This window comes from Euprymna scolopes, chromosome 23 (assembly GCF_053919585.1).
Source record: "Euprymna scolopes isolate OS-2025 chromosome 23, ASM5391958v1, whole genome shotgun sequence".
In the NCBI taxonomy this organism is placed as follows: Eukaryota; Metazoa; Mollusca; class Cephalopoda; order Sepiida; family Sepiolidae; genus Euprymna; species Euprymna scolopes.
In genome coordinates, this window is record NC_136504.1 from 116,751,552 (window position 1) to 116,773,940 (window position 22,389).

A 22,389-nucleotide genomic window follows, 5' to 3' on the forward strand; every position below is an offset into this window, starting at 1 on the left:
TTGTGGATTAAATAAAGGGTTCCGTTTGAAATTCTGTGAAGATTCTCGAGTTTGACAGAAAGATTTCCCCGTGTTCTACAAGAAAGTCGGAGTTTACACTGACCTATACGTTGTAAAAATAATGCTAAAGATGAGAACAGTAGTCCAAAGAATCAAAATAAGATGCATAATCATCTAAAAAAATTCACAAACACGTTAAAATATTTGGTTTGGGATTGAGTTATATTAAAAATAAATCATCGATTATTATATAAAAAAAGCTCCTATAACAGACTATGAACACCCATCGAAGGATACTTATGCATGATATTTTTATGGTAAGAATTGAATAATCTCCAACCACACCTTTCATGAGTCGGCACTGTTTTAATTTTAGTTGTAAGTATATTTAAGTTCAGGATGACTGGAGACAATGCCGAGATAAGCGGAGAGTACGTACAGCGCCTAGTATTCACAAATAGTCACTCATCTGGTACTAGCCATACTCCCCAAAGCCTGCAAGCTGGGGCCTTACCACTGGATATAGTTTAAGGTCATATCCAGGACCACTTCTACGTCGTACAAGATGTACCTGAAGATGATCAGAGGTTACATTGATTGAAACATTGTGAAAATAACAGACAAGATGAGAACAGTAGTCTAAAGAATCCATATGAAGTTTACTAAGTTGCTAACAAAGTTAAACTAAAGGAGGTCATGTGGGGGGGGGCTTTTTAGTTGACTTTAATTAAATTATACATTTTATTGGAAAGGGGAGATAATTCATCTCTTTATGAATTGGGATGGCTAAAAGGCTAATTTAAAATTTTGTCTTTATTTTATACTAGCAATTCAGCCCGGCTTTGCCCGGGCCTATGCACTGTTCAGAACTTTATGTGCATATGTATGTATATATATATATATATATATATATATATATATATATATATATATATATATGTATGTATGTATATATATATATATATATATATATATATATATATATATATTAAAAAGCTTGCTGCATGTCTGAGTACCCTTTATGTAAAATTTCAAATGTTTAAACATAAAATTAGCTGAATAGTTTGCTAGAGACTGCAAAGGTCAAATCTTTTGAACTTTGACCCCTTGGCAGCCAAATTTTACACCAAAAATTGATTAAAAAACTTGCACTATGTTTGAATACATTTTATGTAACATTTCAAATGTTAAGACCAAAAATTGGCTGAGTAATTTGATAGAGACTGCAGAGGTTAAATTTTTTCAAACTTTGACCCAAATTTTGACCTCTTAACATTTGTTTTCGGCTCAAATCAAATTATAAAGTTTGATCCATGTCCAAGGAACCTACATCTAAAATTTCAAGTGTTTAGACCCAAGATTGACGGAGAAGTTTGGTAGAGTTTTCACAGGTAAAATCATTGAACTTTGATCCCTTGATAGCCAAATTTCTGTCCGAAAACCGATTAAAAAGATTTTCCCAAATCTCAATACCTCTTATGTCAAATCTCGAGTCTATAGACTGAAAATTGACAGAGTAGTTTGGTAGGGAAATGTACGCACACACAGACAGACAATTTCACTTTTATAGATATATAGATGTAACTGGATTTGCAAACTCACTTTTTACTGCTTCAAATAATTTAACTCGAGTTTAACAATATATCACACTTTTTTTTTCTAGTATGAAAAATAGAAAGGGAGATTTCTGACTTACCTTTGTGTATGTATAAAAAAGAAAGATGAATTGGGAAAATAGAGAGTAAGGTGAACTCAATGAGATTCCATTGGGGTTTATACACTTCCTCCTCCGCCATTTTTGAACAGCAGTTGATAATCGAAGGCCAGCAAGCGATGAAGGGATGAAGCAGAAAACTAGACAATTGGCACAATGCACATCCAGTCAAAGAACAACGGTTATTGAGGCATGGGTGCTGCTGTTGTCGGATACAACAGTCGAGACCCGTCACTCGGAGACCTTTAGGAGAGAAAGAAAAAAAAAAAAATAGAAACAATAGAAAGACATTAAACAACTCAAACTAAAATCATTGATTATTTTTTTTACTTTAAATTTTCAATGAGATAATGTTTTCATTATAAGATTATAAACATAGAAGAAATTAAATGGTTTAAAATGTTTCAATAATGGCATAAATAGAAAAAGCTTGATGATCCGAGAAAGAATGTTTTTTACATTTTTAAAATCCGCCTAAAAATAAGGAAGTTATGACTATCTTTGTTCCTCGCATGTTTGGATATTTTTCCCTCTTTAAGACCATATGCATTTCGTCAGATTTTTTTCACAGTAAAAATATTATACCTTTGTTGAAACACAAGATTAGACAATGAAAATTGTGGAATGGATCAGAATTAAAAAAAAAAAAAAAATCAAAATTAAAAATACATGCAGAAAAGAAAAGTTAAAGAGATCAAAGTTGAATTAGAATACATTTTTTATGCACAAAAAACTTAAATCTAATACTAAGACTTATATTGCAAGATTTCTTTGGTATTATTGTAGATTAACACTTCAATTGAAAACCATGTTTAATTTCAGAAGAGTTTCTGATGGGCAGCTAATCTGTATAAGTCCTGGAGATGAAAAAGAGTTTTTGGTGAGTAGCTGATCTGTATGAGTCTTGAACTTTAAAAGTTAGTTTGCCGATAAATGACAAAGATTTTTTTGTGTGGACACGAAAAATTATGTGCAGGAATTCTAAAAGATCCAATAATTTTATGGTGCGATTCCGGTTTCTGATTGGCTGCTAGCAGAACATGACTTTATTTGATTGGTCAGTTCCTATCGCCAAATAGAACCTTCCAATTTTTTTTTTTAATCATACCTTCATTATAGTAAAAATATTGCAACAAACACCTTCCACTAAATCGATCCCCCCCACCCTCAGCCTCCCCAAAATGTGATTCTCACTTTTTTAGCCAATTACGTAAAATCTTTTTTTTTAAATTTGGCAGAAAGGAAAAATAATATATATATATATAAATTTAATGTAAAATAATCCCAGATTTCAAGGCCATTCTAGTATTTAGGACAGTTAACCAATTTTTTTTTTTATGGGAAATAAATCCTGTGCATTTTTCTTTTTGGTGTTTTTTTTTTTTAATTTTTTTTAGATGATTATGTGTGTTTTTTTTTTTTTAATTTTTTTTTAGATTATTATGTGTGTTTTTTTTTTTTAGATGATTATGTGTGTGTTTTTTTTTTAGATGATTATGTGTGTTTTTTTTTTTTAGATGATTATGTGTGTTTTTTTTTTTTGATGATTATGTGTTTTTTTTTTAGATGATTATGTGTGTTTTTTTTTTAGATGATTATGTGTGTTTTTTTTTTAGATGATTATGTGTTTTTTTTTTTAGATGATTATGTGTGTTTTTTTTTTAGATGATTATGTGTGTTTTTTTTTTTTAGATGATTATGTGTGTTTTTTTTTTTAGATGATTATGTGTGTTTTTTTTTTAGATGATTATGTGTGTTTTTTTTTTTTTTTAGATGATTATGTGTGTTTTTTTTAGATGATTATGTGTGTTTTTTTTTTTAGATGATTATGTGTGTTTTTTTTTTAGATGATTATGTGTGTTTTTTTTAGATGATTATGTGTGTTTTTTTTAGATGATTATGTGTTTTTTTTAGATGATTATGTGTGTTTTTTTTAGATGATTATGTGTGTTTTTTTTAGATGATGTGTGTTTTTTTAGATGATGTGTGTGTTTTTTTCTTTTTAGATGATTATGTGTGTTTTTTTAGATGATTATGTGTGTGTGTTTTTTTTTAGATGATTATGTGTGTTTTTTTTAGATGATTATGTGTGTTTTTTTAGATGATTATGTGTGTGTGTTTTTTTTTAGATGTGTTTTTTTTAGATGATTATGTGTGTTTTTTTTTTAGATGATTATGTGTGTTTTTTTAGATGATTATGTGTGTTTTTTTTAGATGATTATGTGTTTTTTAGATGATTATGTGTTTTTTTTAGATGATTGTGTTTTTTTTAGATGATTATGTGTGTTTTTTTTTTTAGATGATTATGTGTGTTTTTTTTTTTTAGATGATTATGTGTTGTTTTTTTTTAGATGATTATGTGTGTTTTTTTTTTAGATGATTATGTGTGTTTTTTTTTTTTAGATGATTATGTGTGTTTTTTTAGATGATTATGTGTGTTTTTTTTTTAGATGATTATGTGTGTTTTTTTTTTTTTAGATGATTATGTGTGTTTTTTTTTAGATGATTATGTGTGTTTTTTTTTAGATGATTATGTGTGTGTTTTTTTTTAGATGATTATGTGTGTTTTTTTTTAGATGATTATGTGTGTTTTTTTTAGATGATTATGTGTTTTTTTTAGATGATTATGTGTTTTTTTTAGATGATTATGTGTGTTTTTTTTTAGATGATTATGTGTGTTTTTTTTAGATGATGTGTGTTTTTTTAGATGATGTGTGTGTTTTTTTCTTTTTAGATGATTATGTGTGTTTTTTTAGATGATTATGTGTGTGTGTTTTTTTTTAGATGATTATGTGTGTTTTTTTTAGATGATTATGTGTGTTTTTTTAGATGATTATGTGTGTGTGTTTTTTTTTAGATGTGTTTTTTTTAGATGATTATGTGTGTTTTTTTAGATGATTATGTGTGTTTTTTTTAGATGATTATGTGTTTTTTAGATGATTATGTGTTTTTTTTTAGATGATTATGTGTTTTTTTTTAGATGATTATGTGTGTTTTTTTTAGATGATTATGTGTTTTTTTTAGATGATGTGTGTTTTTTTCTTTTTAGATGATTATGTGTGTTTTTTTTAGATGATGTGGTTTTTTAGATGATTATGTGTGTTTTTTTAGATGATTATGTGTGTGTGTTTTTTTTAGATGATTATGTGTGTTTTTTTTTTAGATGATTATGTGTGTTTTTTTTTTAGATGATTGTGTGTTTTTTTTTTTAGATGATTATGTGTGTTTTTTTTAGATGATTATGTGTGTTTTTTTTTAGATGATTATGTGTGTTTTTTTTAGATGATTATGTGTTTTTTTTAGATGATTATGTGTGTTTTTTTTAGATGATGTGTGTTTTTTTTAGATGATGTGTGTTTTTTTCTTTTTAGATGATTATGTGTGTTTTTTTAGATGATTATGTGTGTGTGTTTTTTTTTAGATGATTATGTGTGTTTTTTTTTAGATGATGTGTGTTTTTTTAGATGATTATGTGTGTTTTTTTAGATGATTATGTGTGTGTGTTTTTTTTAGATGATGTGTTTTTTTTAGATGATTATGTGTGTTTTTTTTAGATGATTATGTGTGTTTTTTTAGATGATTATGTGTTTTTTTTAGATGATTATGTGTGTTTTTTTTAGATGATTATGTGTTTTTTTTAGATGATTATGTGTTTTTTTTAGATGATTATGTGTGTTTTTTTTAGATGATTATGTGTGTTTTTTTTAGATGATGTGTGTTTTTTTAGATGATGTGTGTGTTTTTTTCTTTTTAGATGATTATGTGTTTTTTTTAGATGATGTGTGTTTTTTTAGATGATTATGTGTGTTTTTTTAGATGATTATGTGTGTGTGTGTTTTTTTAGATGATTATGTGTGTTTTTTTTTTAGATGATTATGTGTGTTTTTTTTTTAGATGATTATGTGTGTTTTTTTTTTAGATGATTATGTGTGTTTTTTTTTAGATGATTATGTGTGTTTTTTTTAGATGATTATGTGTGTTTTTTTTAGATGATTGTGTTTTTTTAGATTATGTGTGTTTTTTTAGATGATTATGTGTTTTTTTTAGATGATGTGTGTTTTTTTTAGATGATGTGTGTGTTTTTTTCTTTTTAGATGATTATGTGTGTTTTTTTAGATGATTATGTGTGTGTGTTTTTTTTTAGATGATTATGTGTGTTTTTTTTAGATGATGTGTGTGTTTTTAGATGATTATGTGTGTTTTTTAGATGATTATGTGTGTGTGTTTTTTTTAGATGATGTGTTTTTTTTAGATGATTATGTGTGTTTTTCTTTAGATGATTATGTGTGTTTTTTTAGATGATTATGTGTGTTTTTTTTAGATGATTATGTGTGTTTTTTTTAGATGATTATGTGTTTTTTTTAGATGATTATGTGTGTGTTTTTTTAGATGATTATGTGTGTTTTTTTTAGATGATGTGTGTTTTTTTAGATGATGTGTGTGTTTTTTTCTTTTTAGATGATTATGTGTGTTTTTTTTAGATGATGTGTGTTTTTTTAGATGATTATGTGTGTTTTTTTAGATGATTATGTGTGTGTGTTTTTTTTTAGATGATGTGTTTTTTTTAGATGATTATGTGTGTTTTTTTTTAGATGATTATGTGTGTTTTTTTAGATGATTATTTGTGTTTTTTTAGATGATTATGTGTGTTTTTTTAGATGATTATGTGTGTTTTTTTAGATGATTATGTGTGTTTTTTTTAGATTATTATGTGTGTTTTTTTTAGATGATTATGTGTTTTTTTTAGATGATTATGTGTGTTTTTTTTTAGATGATTATGTGTGGGTTTTTTTAGATGATTATGTGTGTTTTTTTAGATGATGTGTGTTTTTTTTAGATGATGTGTGTGTTTTTTTTCTTTTTAGATGATTATGTGTGTTTTTTTAGATGATTATGTGTGTTTTTTTAGATGATTATGTGTGTTTTTTTAGATGATTATGTGTGTGTGTTTTTTTTAGATGATTATGTGTGTGTGTTTTTTTTAGATGATTATGTGTGTGTTTTTTTTTAGATGATGTGTTTTTTTTAGATGATTATGTGTGTTTTTTTTAGATGATTATGTGTGTTTTTTTAGATGATTATGTGTGTGTTTTTTTTTTAGATGATTATGTGTGTTTTTTTTAGATGATTATGTGTGTTTTTTTAGATGATTATGTGTGTGTGTTTTTTTTTAGATGATTATGTGTGTGTTTTTTTTTAGATGATGTGTTTTTTTTAGATGATTATGTGTTTTTTTAGATGATTATGTGTGTTTTTTTAGATGATTATGTGTGTTTTTTTTTGATGATTATGTGTGTTTTTTTTTAGATGATTATGTGTGTTTTTTGGTTTTTTTAGATGATTATGTGTGTTTTTTTTTAGATGATTATGTGTGTGTGTGTGTTTTTTTTTAAGATGATTATGTGTGTTTTTTTTTAGATGATTATGCGTGTTTTGTTTAGATGATTATGTGTGGGTTTTTTTTAGATGATTATGTGTGGGTTTTTTTAGATGATTATGTGTGGTTTTTTTTTTTAGATGATTATGTCTGGGTTTTTTTTTAGATGATTATGTGTGTTTTTTTCTTTTAGATGATTATGTGTGTTTTTTTAGATGATTATGTGTGTTTTTTTAGATGATTATGTGTGTGTGTGTGTTTTTTAGATGAGTATGTGTGTTTTTTTTTAGATGATTATGTGTGTTTTTTTTAGATGATTATGTGTATTTTTTTAGATGATTATGTGTGTTTTTTTTTAGATGATTATCAGTGTTTTTTTAGATGATTATGTGTGTTTTTTTAGATGATTATGTGTGTGTGTTTTTTTTAGATGATTATGTGTGTTTTTTTAGATGATTATGTGTTTTCTTTTAGATGATTATGTGTTTTTTTTTAGATGATTATGTGTGTGTGTTTTTTTTTTAAGATGATTATGTGTGTTTTTTTTTTTTAGATGATTATGTGTGTTTTTTTTAGATGATTATGTGTCTTTTTTTTTAGATGATTATGTGTGGTTTTAAGAGGGTTTTCAAGTTAAAGGCAGAGCTACCAGCAATTACATTTGAACACTGAAAATTGTCGAAAGAAGAAACTTATTTTAGAATGGGAGATTATTTTCACACATAAATTTAATGTAAAATAAATTACCAGTCCATTCTAGCGTTTTAGGGCAGTTAATCAATTCATTTTGCTTTGTGAGATAAATTCTGTGTGCTTTTTAGAGGGGTCTTTTCTTTTTTCTTTTACTCTAGGCTATGATTTTAAGAGGGTTTATATGAGGGGAGGAGGGTGGCGCGATAAGGTTAATAAAAGGTTTTTATTTTGGAGTGGGTTTCATTTAGACTTAGGGTTAGTGTTAGAATTAAAGGAGTTTTTTTTTGGGGGGGCTTGTCACTTGAATTTAGAGTGGTAGGGTTAATGAAAGGTTTTAGACTTAGGATTAGTGTGAGGATTAAGAGGTTTTTTGTGGGGGGGGATGGAGGAAGGGGGCTTGTCACTCAGATTTAGGGTTAAACATTCAAGGAAAGGCATTTTTAGGAAATGTCACTTTAACTGAGATTTAGTGGTGGGATAACTTGATTCACTTTTCAACCTGAAAATAGCAAAAAGAATTTTGAGTGCTAACTGCTTGAGTAGGCAGGAATGGCCAGGAGATGGGGGATCATTTTATATTAAATTTATAAGCAAAACCGATCTCCCTCTACTCTAAATTCTAAATTATTTTTTGTTGTTGTCTTTCTGCAGCAAGATTTTTAGGGCATTCATATGTAATTGACTAAAAAAGGTAGAATTCTATTTATTTATTTATTTTAATTGGTAGCCATAAAGTCATTTATTACTACAATTAAAATTTGAAAGTGGAGTATATAGGAAAACCAGTATTTTTTGAAGGATCCATTACAGGGCTCTACAGACAAACTTTAGTTGACCTTTGACAACTAAATATTTTCGTTTAATAGCCAAATAGAAAAGTTATTAGCCAAACCCACATGATTTTTAGAATATGACATCTTCGTTCTGTGACGAGTATGTACATAAAGATGTTTCTGTGTTTTTTTTGTTTTTTTTAAATAAATGTAATTCTAAATATACAACAAATTTTATGTTGATACTTAAAGGTATAAACATTCTAATTTCTTCAGATATTTTTTTAAACAGCCTTCGTTAAAAAAAAAGATTATATTGTTCTATTAAACTTTTGTTTAAATAATTTAACTTTGTTCGTTTTATTAAAACAAAAAGCTGAAAAGATATTTTTCACTCATTAATGAGCTTTGGAAGATTGTCAGTGAATGAAACACAATCGCCAAAAGACAAGCGTTTCATTATTTCTAGTCGCCATTTTGAAAAATCACTCACAAATGCGACTGTTTCACTCGCAATGTAGAGCCCTGCATTATTTTTTTATTTTTTTTATATACTCTTTCATTCCAAACATATTGCCACTTAAAATATTAGTGGGCTACTATTTGGGATCATGTCTAACAGGAGACTGTGGGGAGTTGAGCAACAAGATGTCTATTCACATTGCATTTAAGCTTTTGCCAGTTAATACAGTCACAGAATCAGGAAACAGGGAGGGGATTCCAAAGTCCAGCAGACTGAGTGGAGAAACTTCTAGAGTAGAAAGCTTTTCGACATCTAGGGATCTAAACAGTCAAGGGGTGGGATTTTACTGCTTTTTAGGCTAGTTGAGATTATGCACGTTGAGGAGGGCATAAGTGCTATTCAATCACCAGAGCACATTCCATTAAAGTACTTGTAAAACAGGCATGCAACATTGTAGTGATGGGACAGAGGTTGGAGCTTGGCTGAAAGTGCGAGACGTATTAGATTTGAGACTCATTTTTGACCGTATCGAAGAAAGAGAGACTAGCGGCAGATGCACCAACCATTGTGCATGGTGAATTGTAGCTTTGTAAAGATCTCTGGTATGAGAATTTTTTAGCATGGTAGAGTGAACCCGCTTTCTTTGCAGTAGCCTTGTCAATGTCCTCAATGTATTTATTCCAATTCATGTTGCTAGTTAATGTTAGGCTGAGAAGTTTGAAATTGTATAAAAGAACCACAAAGCACATAGCAGCTCTCATCTTCAGGATGTTCCATGTTTAGACAAGTTTCTGGATCGGATCTTCAACCCCCTCATTTGAAATGCATATACATCAAATCCGTTGCCAAAAATGGTTGGATCACTCCTCACTACCGATGCAATCTTCTACCAAGTACATCCTAGGATGGAGTATTGTTGCCATATCTGGGCAGGAACTGCTCAACGTGCCCTGTCCTGTCTTGAAATAGTTTAAAATAGACTTTGTAATCTACTAGGCGATGCCCTTTTCTCTTCCCTGCAACCTATTTTCCACAGAAGAGACGTTGCAAGTTCAAAGTTTGTCTCTACTCTATTGTTATTTTCATGGCAAGTATTCGACTGAGCTCCAATCTACCCCCACCCCTCCTCCTTGCCAATCTTTCAGAAAAAAAGACTTGTCTTGCCAAAATAGCGATCAATAATTTCCCTCACTCTCCATTGGTGCCTAAACCTAAACATGCATTCCAGGAACAAAGCTTCTTTCCTAGAACTGCCCGTCTGTGGAATGCTGTTCTACTGGTCTGCTTTCCAGCTGACTACAATACTTTCATCTTGAAGCCCAATGTAACAAGCTCTTGTTGAAGCGTCCTCTTAAATAATCAAATCAAATTTCCACTATTAATGATTACTACATTATTGTCCCAATGAATACTGCACACACTTTAACCCTCATCCTTGAGTGCCCTCCGAGTCTTGACACATGGTGACCCCTTTGTAAAAAAAAAAAAAAAAAAAAAAAAATCCCCCCCCCCCATAAATCTCTAAACAGTTTACAAAACTGAGGGAAAGAAAGATAAATAATGATCTGGTTAGCGATAGGTTAGTTTGGAGGTCATTTTCTAAAAGATGACCAATGTATACCGCATATAAAACGGCTGTTAAAGCGAATATGATGATGATGATGATTGCAAAGAATCCACAATTCCATCTTTTATCGGATTTGTAGCATGAAGGATTCTAAGATGGCCTTTACTGAATTTTGTAGAATCTGACTTCAAGAAGATTTCATCTTCGAATAATTAGCCACTTGCATCTGGAATGGGGATCATTAAATTTCCGTTTATTTTTCAAAAATATTAAATCGAGAAACTGATTACAACACAAGATGAGCAAAATATGTTGGAATTTATTTAGAGGAATTTTGTACGCATTGATCCAAAGAATGATTATATACATACAGACACCCGTCGAAATGAATAAACGCAGAAGTTTAGTCCACTTATCAAAAGTATATTAATATCAAAATGTCTTATTTGATTCCATGAGATGAGTATCTACCTTTCTCCCACTGCTGAAAGATGTGACATAAGACTGGAGGGTGGGGATCGAAGGCCAGTGCACAAAAGGTAATGCACCCTGGTCCTGCAATCTTCTGGTTTCAGGTGATTGGTCATAAACCAACGCCTTTTCAAAGAAAGATAAAGCCTGGGAGGGTGGATGTCCTTGGACTATTTAAAACAAATGTCTTAGCCCAACAGAGCCAGACAAGCAGATGACATCCTTTGTCGAACTGATTGTGGGAAGTTAATGGTTCCTATTTTTTTTTTATTCCAAACAAGTGAATCAGAGAGAATTGCAAACTGCATTGTTATGATGACTGAACTTATGCATTCATGACCTAAAAGTTTTTTTTCTCTCTGTTTCAGATATTGACCTTGTGAGACTAAGAAAACACCCCCTCTTCATGAAGATGTGTTAAAAGCTAATATATTTCAACTTTGTAGACAAAAAAAATTGACAGAGTAGTTTGGTAGAAACCACTCCTTTCTCTAACAGACAAGGTCATTGTTCATAGATAATATATATATTCTTTAAAATATAATTATCCACTGATACGTGTTTCGTCATCTACGACTCCTCAGAGTGGCTGAATCTAGCAAATAACATCTCTCTCTCTCTCTATATATATATATATATATATATTCAGCCGTTTTCAAGACTTTCCAATCGGATTATATGCATCGTCACGCTGGACTTATTTTGGAATACATTCTCTCTAAAAAAACTATTTTGCATTTTGGATCAACTTGAGAGGCTTTTCATGCAAGCTGAAATATTATGCGCGGTTTGTTTTTATATTTTTTTACATATTCAACGTTTTTTCCCTTTTTTTATTTGGCAGTTTATTACTACAATAAATTGCAGTTTCACTTAATGCCTTAACTAGCAAATTGTAGCGTTGCTACAAATATAATTTGCTGATTTCTTTATGTCCTCTGATGAGAAGAATAACAAGAATAGCGTTCTTTGAAACTCCGCGGAATAAGGACTTTGTAAATTGTTTTTTGAAGTATTCAGTTGAACAATAAATTTTGATTGTAAAGTTCAACTTACAGTTTCAATTTTCTTTCTCTTTATATATATATATATATATATATATATATATATATATATATATATATATATATAGAGAGAGAGAGAGAGAGAGAGAGAGAGAGAGAGATTTTTTTTCAGGAATATGCAAATTAGTTACCGTTTTTGATGTTGCTGGTATATTCACGACTAAGTATATAAGGAAATTATATTTACTTTTAAAATAGAAAAGTGGGCATTTAATATCGATGTCAGTGTGATAACTTTTTATTTGTTTTAGGTATCGCTACACAATTATGAGTATGTTTCAGTTAAGTAGTCATAGATAACTTGTTCAGTCCTTAAGTAAGCATCTGGTCTGACCTTTTGGAAAAGCAACATCGCCTGATGAAGCCTCTAGTTATTTATAACTAGTTGACTGAAAGATACTCATGACTGTGTAACGATACCTAAATGTTTATGTAAAACCAAGTAGAAAGTATATCTTGCTTTGCTTTACACTTAGCACTCTTGTTCACACCGCGTTATAATTCATTCTCTGAACATTCTAAACACAACGAAGTGCAGAACAGGAAACTTTGTTAGTATGGTCACATTGAAAGAATGGGTGAGAGTGTCTGTGTTCATAGATGTAGAACAGTTGAAGTAGTAGACTCAGTTGGCAGGGGAAGGCCACGGAAAACATGGAAGAATTTGAGAAAAAGCGGAATAAAAGGTTGGAACTTTCTAAAAGTTGTCTGACACATTTAGCGTTTCTATTTTCATCTGTCCCTCTTCCCCATTTTCCCCACATGCCTCTCCCCACCCCTCTTTTATTTCCATCCACCCCTCTCTCTTATTTTAAAGTTATTATTCACCTCCCCTTCATAAAGTAAAAGATAAGATTGGAAATGGCTGAAAAACCGTCCTACCCCCATGAAATTTTTCCCATTTAATTTCTAGAAAATGACCAATTTTTTTCTAAATCTATATAATTATAAAACTCAAATGATCTTGTTACGATGTATGTAACCCACTTTCCGGTTTACGACATCCGGTTGCACATGCGCGCATGACCTGCGCACTGAAAATATTAACGTTCTTATTTCGAAATTATTATTTAACATGGGAAGAGTGGGGGGGGGGTTTAAAATAACTTAAACGTAATACAGAAATAAACGATGTAAAAATAAAAAAGCAGACAGTATTAACAATTCTTTATTTAATAAAAAATAAACAAAAGAACAATCGGGACGCTGAAATATTAACGTTATTATTTCGCAATTATTATTTAACATGAGAAGAGTGGGGTTTAAAATAACTTAAACGTAATACAGAAATGATCGATGTAAAAAAAAAAAAAAAAGCAGATATATCAAAATTTGAATTTAACTATAATAATTATTATGGTATCTGTTCAGTGCACATTTACTTATAAGTATGGCCAACCACTTATAATTCAGTAACTAATTTTTTTTTTCAAAAATAATCAATTATAATAAACAGAACAACTCATAGAAATCTATCTATATTCTTTTTTCATTTTAATATACTTTCATAGAAATGTTTTTGTTATGTAAAAAAAAAAACCCTATTTTCTTTACGTCACAAGTGTCACGCTCATACATGAATTCCATAGCTAATATAACATACTGACCCAACGGGTCACGGATAGACTAGTTTTTTTATATTATTCATCCAGAGAAATGCTGAACAAAACTACACCAACTTTGTGGGTATTTGTTTTGTAATTATTTTTACATTTAGCTACACATACACTCTTTATATAATAGATAATACTGCAAAAATATATTTAAGATATTTTGGACTAACTGGTAGAGATTGGCTGAATGCTATCGACAATGGAGAATCAGCAGCAACAACTGTTGTATAATTTTTTTTTTTTTTTTACAAGCAAGTCACCACTTATCAAGACCTGAAGCCCACTCGAAGATAAGGGTTAATGAGTGTACGGTGGTCACTGGGACAACAATGTAGTGATCGTTCATGGTGGAAATCGTGTCGAATTTGCTTATTCAAGGAGATGGATCAACAAGAAATTGTTTTCATTGGACTTGAAGATGATCATATTGTAGTCAATTGGTGGGCAGTTCTAGGAAAAAACTGTTTATGGAATTTATTTTTAGGCTTAGGTAGAGATAGAGAGTGGGAAAATTGTTGATAGTGGTTGTAGCTAGACGAGTGCTTTTCGTGAAAGTTTGGTGAGGATGGGGGCTGAAACTCAGACGAGCACTTGCCATGAAAATAACGATGGGCCTCGTCATACCGATTAGTAGAAATAATAAAACCAAGATAAAAACAAAGAAATTTTGGAGAGTTTTTTTTTTTTTTTTTTTATATATAATCTTCTATTATATAAACGGCAAGTGTGTGTGTGTGTTCATATGTCTAAAAACTTTTCTCATTCGTATCATACAGGCACCAACATGACATTGTTAGAAAGAGCCATCTCTTGAATAAAAAAATATACAAAAATTGGAAAAAAAAATCATAAATTATTTCGTGTAGAAATAATTTTTTTTGTGTTAAGGGGGTGGATCAGATAAAAACTTTGCTTTCGACACGATTTGCAAATCGTGCAGGCACGAATCATCAATACATTCTTTTGTTTTAAATAGCTAAATTTGCAACGTTATAGCATCTGCATAATTGTGAGCACATCGATAAGAGTGTTCGGTTACTAACTTCAGTTATGCAACTTCGCACTCGGCCTGTGTCATTTTTTAAAAAAAATTTTGCTGACAAAGATTTGCTTTTGGTTCCACTTCTGGCTGATAACACCAGAGTCCTGTTTTTAATTTTTTTTCAACAGCCCCCCCTCCCTTGTCACATTTTTTTTTTTTTACGACCGAGCAACACCAGGCACACCCCCTTTTGCTAGTCTATATATATATATAAGGTAAAAGTGACACGCACACTTTTGTATGTCCAGCAAAGGCTTTTTTTTCAGGGCGGAGAGGGTTCTCGAGAGGGTTACTATTTTTTAACCACTTCTTATATGCTCCCTAGATTATAACATCTACGATTTGCGAACGGACGTCGTCTCTACATTTATTTTGATCAACTTTTATAAACTTCACGCTATTCCATCTTCTCATGTGTTTGTGTTTTTCATATAAAGCGAAACTGAATCAAAAGCGAACGTTATTCGCCAGCCTTCTCGGCCGGGACCTCCAGCTTTGATCAATGTGGGTAAAACCATTCATATCAAACAATTGCTATTCATTTGGAGAGCCCCCCCCCCCCCCAAGAAGTGGGGGAGCTGTTTTTCCTCAACATCGTGGAGAAACAAATAAAGCTGAACTGGCCTTCAGCAAATGTTCATTTCTGCATTCACTTAGCAAATCAACTTTTCGATTGACATCACTAAACTTGAACGCGTGCCACTTCCTATGGCTTCGTAGCGCAGTGGTAAAAATTCACATTTTCTTTCACTTTCTTTTCTGCCTTCGCGTCATGGGTTCAAAGCCTGCCTGCCTGCCTGCCTGCCTACTAACACTTTTTGGGGGGCGGCTCAATACACATATCCGGGCAACGCCGGGTACCCCAGCTAGTCAAACATAAAAATAATTCAATAGAAAAGTTACATTTAGAAAACATCTTTTAATAACAATAAAAAACATATGAAATCGTCCAGACTAGCATTACTTTCACAATAAACAACTTAAAATAGAAACTGTCCGTAATAGCATTTCAGACTCAACCCAATCACATTTCTATTAGCAATAATGGATATATAAAACTGTCTGTGAAAATTTTTCTTCTGAAAAAATTTGAAATTACAATTTTTTTTTTCTTTTTTTAACGACACTTTATAAATATTCAACTGCTAATGGAAATGTAAAGAAAAGTTTTTGAATTTTTATATATTCATAAACATATTCAAATAGACGTCGCATAACAACGTCTACTGCTTAAATGGAACTTTTTAGTGACACCTACGAATCAGAGGTGACCCCAAAGTGGGCGTCACAAAAACCATGCAACTTTGGGACAGAGGCTTTTTGTCTATTTTCTGGTTATACATCAAAGAGGGAATATGTATCCAGGGCATTATTCCCAATGAATAGGGAGGGGAGAGACATAATGTAACTTGTGGCTTTGATTTTTTTTTTTTGTGTGACTATTCTTCTCTTTCTAATAGACTTTTATTTTAACATTGGTGTCCAAGTGATTGTATACAGACAAGGAAGAACATGAGTTCCTGATGACGAAACAGGTGTATAATGCTTTAAGTAAAAATATAACACACGCACATTAGAAATGCTGTTGAAGTAGCTGAAGCAAAAAAAAAAAAAAAAATGGTAGAAAAGATGTTTTTGTTCTTTTTCCACTGAGCCAAAGTCATAGTAATTCAAAATGTGTGATGGGTCTTCGAAATAGAAACATTATTTTCACCATTCACCAATAAGAGCTATTGTCAAAATACACCTGAAGAAGATCAGAGGTTACATCAACCAAAACATTGTGAGCATAGCACTTATGAGAACGGTAGTCTGAAGAATCCAAATCAGATATTATATTGGTTGAAACATTGCGAATAACGCCCAAGGTGAGAACACGACACCATGGAGCCCCTGAACAAGGCGAAGGTTTTTCACAGAGCGCTAACATGAAAATTTTTTTAAACAAATATGAAAAATATTTTAAAATCTTAACACTAACTAATGATAATGTTTACAACTAATTTTTGTTTCATCAAAAATTGTATTTTTTAATGAATTAATTTTATTTTTCAGGAACCACCCTGAAACTCTTTACACCTGTAGTTATGTATCATATCTTTTTCCATTAAAAAAAAAAAAAAAAAATTAAAAATTAAATGTCTGTAGCCACTTAATTTTTCCATACTAAGCATTTAGTCCTCTTTAAGAAAGGACTTCCGGAGCCCCTCAGCCTTTTTTTCTTTTTTTTTTTTTACACAGTGATCACCACTTATCAAGGCCCGGAAGCCACTCAGGGATAAGGGTTATTGCAAGTACATTACGTTAGTGTGGAGATTTGATGAAGTGTTTACTTAAGGGGGCGGTTCATTAGGAATTTGTTAACATTGGACTTGAAGACATCCAAGTTGTAGTCCGGTGGGAAGCAGGCAGACGGAACAGAGTTCCACAGGCGTGCAGTTCTAAGAAAGAAGCTTTGATCATGGAATCCGCGTTTTGATTTAGGCACAGATATAGAGTGGGGGAAATTTTTCACAGTGGATTCAGCTAGACTGGTGTTTTTCGTGAAAGATTGGCAAGAGGGGACCAGAGATTGGAGTTCAGACGAGCACCTGCCATGGAAATAACGATAAAACAAGTATAGGCTCGCAATGTCTCTTCTGTGGGAGAGAGGTTGCAGGGTAGAGAAAAGGGCATCCCCTACTAAGCCACGAAGTCTATTTTGTACTCTATCAAGGCAGGATAGGCTTTTTTTAGCAGCTCCTACCCAGATATGGCAGCAGTATTCCATCCTTTGACGTACTTGGCTTTTATATAGATAGAGAATTGCATCAGTAGTGAGATATCTTCTGGAGCGGTAGAAGGATCCCACCATCTTTCCAGCGACCCTGGCAACAGACTTGATGTACGTGTTCCATTTCAGATCAGGAGTAAAGGTCAAACCCAGAAGCTTGTCAAAACACGAGGCCTCACCCAGACGAGAGCCATCCATCACAATTGATGCCAGATGGGGATCAGAGCGTTACTTAGCCTTACAGCCTTACTCAGGGTTCTGTGGAGCCAACAGTGGATTTTTATCAATTTTAACACATGTGCGCATGATTGAGTGCAAATATTCAACTAGACAATACAATCTCTATCTTCGACAACCAAAGACTGTGGCCAAACACCATCATAGTAAAAAAAAAAAAAAAAAAAAAAGAGGTATTGTCTAAATCTTTGTGCTGAGGACTTTGGTATAAGCTGAAAAATTAGAAATTTTAAATAAATATTTATTTAAAAAATTAAAAAATACTGCACGAGTCTGATCTTTTAACCATCATGTCTAAAATTTACTGTTCAATTTTTAGATAGCAGATCAGTTTTTTATACATATTAAATATAATATCACATACTGGTTGAAATTTCAAAAGACTTGTAGACAGGATTTATTTTAATTTTTTATTAAGCGTCGAAAAATAGGAAACTATTTTATATTAAATTTACAAACCAAACAGAATTTTTAAAAATCTTATCTAAAAAAAATGCATTGCTTGCGAAGAAAATAAAAGTTTTTAAAATTGCTTTTACGACTGTGAGGAATGTATTTCTTTTTAAGAATTCAGAACATGAAAAACAAACTACGTCAGCAATTGAACCCAACCACTTCTAAACATTGCAGAATTTGGTTTCTATCTAACAGTCATTACATATCCACACTCGGGGCCCACACGTTGTACGCAGACAGTCACAAGGAAACCAAAACAAGGGATAACTTGATTCACTTTTTCCTTTGAAACAACAGACATTTATTTACAGGTGCTTTCTAGCATAGCACCTTATTGCTTGTTTAAACCTCTCGCTCTTGACCCATGTGTGTAACAGGTCTAGCTCTGTCCGTCTCTCTAACATAATCATCGGTCTGCGCACACGTTCTTTTATATTTTTCCTGCCCATGACGTCACCTCGCACACGTCATTTGCATACAGCTGCCGCACATGCATCCACGCTCTATTGCATCTAATGTATGAAACAGAGTCAAGAAGAATTTATCTTCTGCTGACTCATAACAGGACAGATACTACACTTTTGAACTCCTCTGGCTAACGTTTACAGGGAACATGAGTTGGAACATACATTGAGAGTATTGCTAGGGCTGCTGCAAAGAAGGTGGGCTCTCTCTACCGTGCTAGAAAGCTACTTACGTCTGAAAGTATCCTGTACCTTTATAAGGCCACCATTCACCCATGTATGGAGTATTGTTGTCACATTTGGGCTGGTGCATTGGCCACTAATCTCTCACTCCTGGGCAGGGTTCAAAAGAGACTCGCCAACCTAAGGTCCTGAACTGTCATCTAAGCTTCAGCCTCTGACGTATCGATAAAATGTTGCATCCCTCTCTGCTTGTTCTACAAGTATTTTAATGGTAAATGCTCAGACGAACTACAAGCATTTGTCTCCCCTTGACTTGGTAAACCGGATCTCATTACCCGGAAGTGACATGGACGGAAGTAACGTAATGGAATAGTTCATTATTCAAGGCAGTAGGGGTGCGTCCCCAACGGGTCCTCCTATTTTAAATTCTGAAATCGATATCTTTTTTTTTTTTTAATATATACATCAATAAAAAATCGTTTATATACAATAATTTCATTGGCGTGGGCTGGGGGGGGGGAACAAAAAAAAACAAAAAAAAACAAAGTAAACAACAGGTGTTCTAAGACCCCCCTCCCTACTATTGCGAAATGATAGACGACCCACTGTTTTCCAGCTTGTTTGGAACCGAAAATAAACAGGTCAATTTCTAAGTAGGACTGAAAAATAGAATGGGGGGAAAAATATAGAATGGGGAAATATGTGATGTTCTTCCAAGATGAGTGCAATTTAGGGGAGGCCAGGGGTAAAACGAAAAAAAAATGGAGGGGGGGGGGTGATGCCCCATTTCTTAATGGAGGGTGAAGCATGACAATGCATATCTATCAGAAACAAATAAAAAATATATTTGTATGCAATGTTTGAATCAAATTTATAAGTAAAATTCTACAACATAAATATCTATATATCTATCAAAGTGAGAATGTGTGTGTGAGGACACTCTCAACCTATGTACTCAAGGAATTTTTGTTATCTAAGACTTGAAATCTGGTATATAGGGCATTAAGACATGTGGAAAACTTTTTAATTGGTTTTCATCCAGAAAAAAAGGGCTGGTAAGAGGTAAAGATTAGTACTTGGTGGGAGTCATTGGATTTTTATCTGTTTGTCAACTGTTTAACAAGGTTTGAAAACACTTTTTAAAGATCTTGGCAAGTTGGTCTAATGGTTATCGTACTTGACTCAGCAAATAAGGCACAAGGCCGTTTTTTAATGTGGAGAGATTGGGGAAATGGGGACCAGCTCCCCGGAGAGTAGGGGAGCTAGATAGTGACAATTGGTATGAAGGGTTCCCCTACATTGACCAATAACTGATTGCCACAGGGGTAATGGTCTTATATGTGAGGTCCCCCCCCCCCGATATGGTCTGTCTTTGAGATTGGCCCGAAGGCCAAGTGAACTGTTTAGAAGTTTCTTTCCATTTTTCTAAAAGTAATTTACCATTACGTTTGATAATGGGCAACGTCAGGTACATTTTATAAATAAAATATATAAATAAAATATATATATATATATAAAAATACCTTTTTATATGAATGTAAATAACTTGTGTATATGTTGTCTTTTTTAAAGTTTGTTTTAACTTGGATCTCATTGTCTATATCAATAAAAAAAAAAAAAAAAAAAAACATTAACCTCACTTAAAGTCAAACACAAAAATACTGCACTCTGTTTCTGAATGGAAAACTGATTTTTTTTTTTTTTTTAATCGAAATAAGCAAAGTGCATGAAGCATTTCATGCAAGTTTGAAATATGATTTTCAGTGTAAATAAAATTAAAAAGAAAATAATTTTGGGAAGAACACCCACATGAATTTATATCAACAAACTACATTTATTGATTTAAAACACCTACAACATCTCTTGACTTTTCTCACAGACACCAGAGTCGACGTTGTTGTTGAGGTGGTTCATTCCCTGTTGACTGATATAGGTCTCTGATCCTCCGCATTTCTAGAAGGTCCACCCCCCTCAGGCTTTGTCTTCTCATCCTTGGAAAAGGGTTTAGTTTATTGCTAATTGTTTGAGGTGTCCCAACTGGAAAATGCCAATGGGGTTGCCCAGGCATTTTTTGCAGGCTAGAATGCTTTTAATCTAGGGTGCCGGCTCTTCAATCTCACTTTCTGAAGCTGACGCTTGTGTCACATCATCCTGCCGTGGGAATGAGATAAATAATTGCATCATCCTTTGTCTTTTGCTTAGAAACAAATTGTCGTATCTGTTTTGAAGCTACACTTCAAAGTCTTTTCTGTCCTCAGTTAGTGAAGGAGAAATCCTCCTTGACTGAGGCAATCTATATAATATACTGCATGTTCTTACTTAGTTCATGCGTTCTTTGAAAAAAAAAAAAAAAAAAAAGCGGGCCAAATACATTTTTTAAAGGCCAACCTGCTGCAAAAAAGGCCAAATTCGCATAATTTGGCCTTAAAAAGGCCAATCTGGCAACCCTGGACAAGAATATGAGAGTGAACTTTTCTTTGTGTAGCCTCATTTACAATAATAATATATGATCATTGTTGTAATTTGTGAGAAACGAATTCAGAGTAATTTTGACGTGCAGTGGCTCTTCACCAAAGAAAGAAGTCAGCAGAACATTATAAAAAAAGGGAACATTCAAAAGAAACAGAGCAAAAAGAAAAAAAAACAAAACATTGTCTGCCAATATGTGCTCGACTGAAGGAGTAAATTAAAGATTGTCTCTTACAATGTCATTTTATTATTTGTATTGAACTATGTAGCACAATATTACTTTCTCAGTATTTATTAATACTTAATTTATTTATCTTACTTGGGTCAGTTTTATATTTCAAATACAATGGACACTATTTTCATAGAAATGTTAATAAACCTGCATTTGCTTAATGTTATTAGTTTTTCTGTCCAAAAAAACTTTTTGCATTACCCAGCAAAATATCAGCTTTATCAAAACATATTTGTTGATTAAATATATTTCTTATTCTGTGGAATTTCCACAGGTCCTGCTAGTTTTAATTATTGTTCCAATCCAGGGTACCACCACATTAAAAGCTGATCTTGTGTCCACCTTTGCCATCATAGAGGCAAGTAAATAGAAACTGCATCATCTTTTGACTAGCAGCAAAGTGTAGTATCTGTTCTGATACTACACTTTATATCCTCGGTCAACAAACTGAGGCCATTTTTTTTTTATGTCCCAATCCAAGCTGAATTTTTTTTCCACTTTAAAAACCGACCTTGTATCTAATTTTGACATCATAGTTTTGGCATCATAGTTTTGACATCATAATTTTGACATCATAATTTTGACATCATAGTGAGGCAAGTAAATATAAAATATGCCATCTTTTATTGGTTATTAACCAAATTTGACAAAGGAGGTTCAGATATATCCCAGAATAATGTATAAAAGCACTCCCACGCTTATCCTCCACCTTATTTAAGTATTCCACCCTAAGAGATCAATTTAATATCTATCTATATATAAAAGTGAACGTGTGTGTGTGTGTGTACATTTTCCAAC

The 22,389-nt window shown here is 32.0% G+C and overlaps 1 protein-coding gene across 2 annotated transcripts in view; it reads right to left on the reverse strand.

Annotated features, from left to right (window-relative positions):
* The window catches only part of LOC145246158 (sodium- and chloride-dependent GABA transporter ine-like), a 463,838-nt gene that overhangs the window by 101,400 nt on the left and 340,049 nt on the right, over nucleotides 1-22,389 (reverse strand). For both annotated transcript variants that reach the window (XM_080108026.1, XM_080108027.1), the window contains one exon: nucleotides 1,697-1,957. In XM_080108026.1, the coding sequence (XP_079964152.1) occupies nucleotides 1,697-1,796 (100 nt within the window). In that variant the 5' untranslated portion in view covers nucleotides 1,797-1,957. The remainder of the gene's footprint in view (nucleotides 1-1,696; nucleotides 1,958-22,389) is intronic.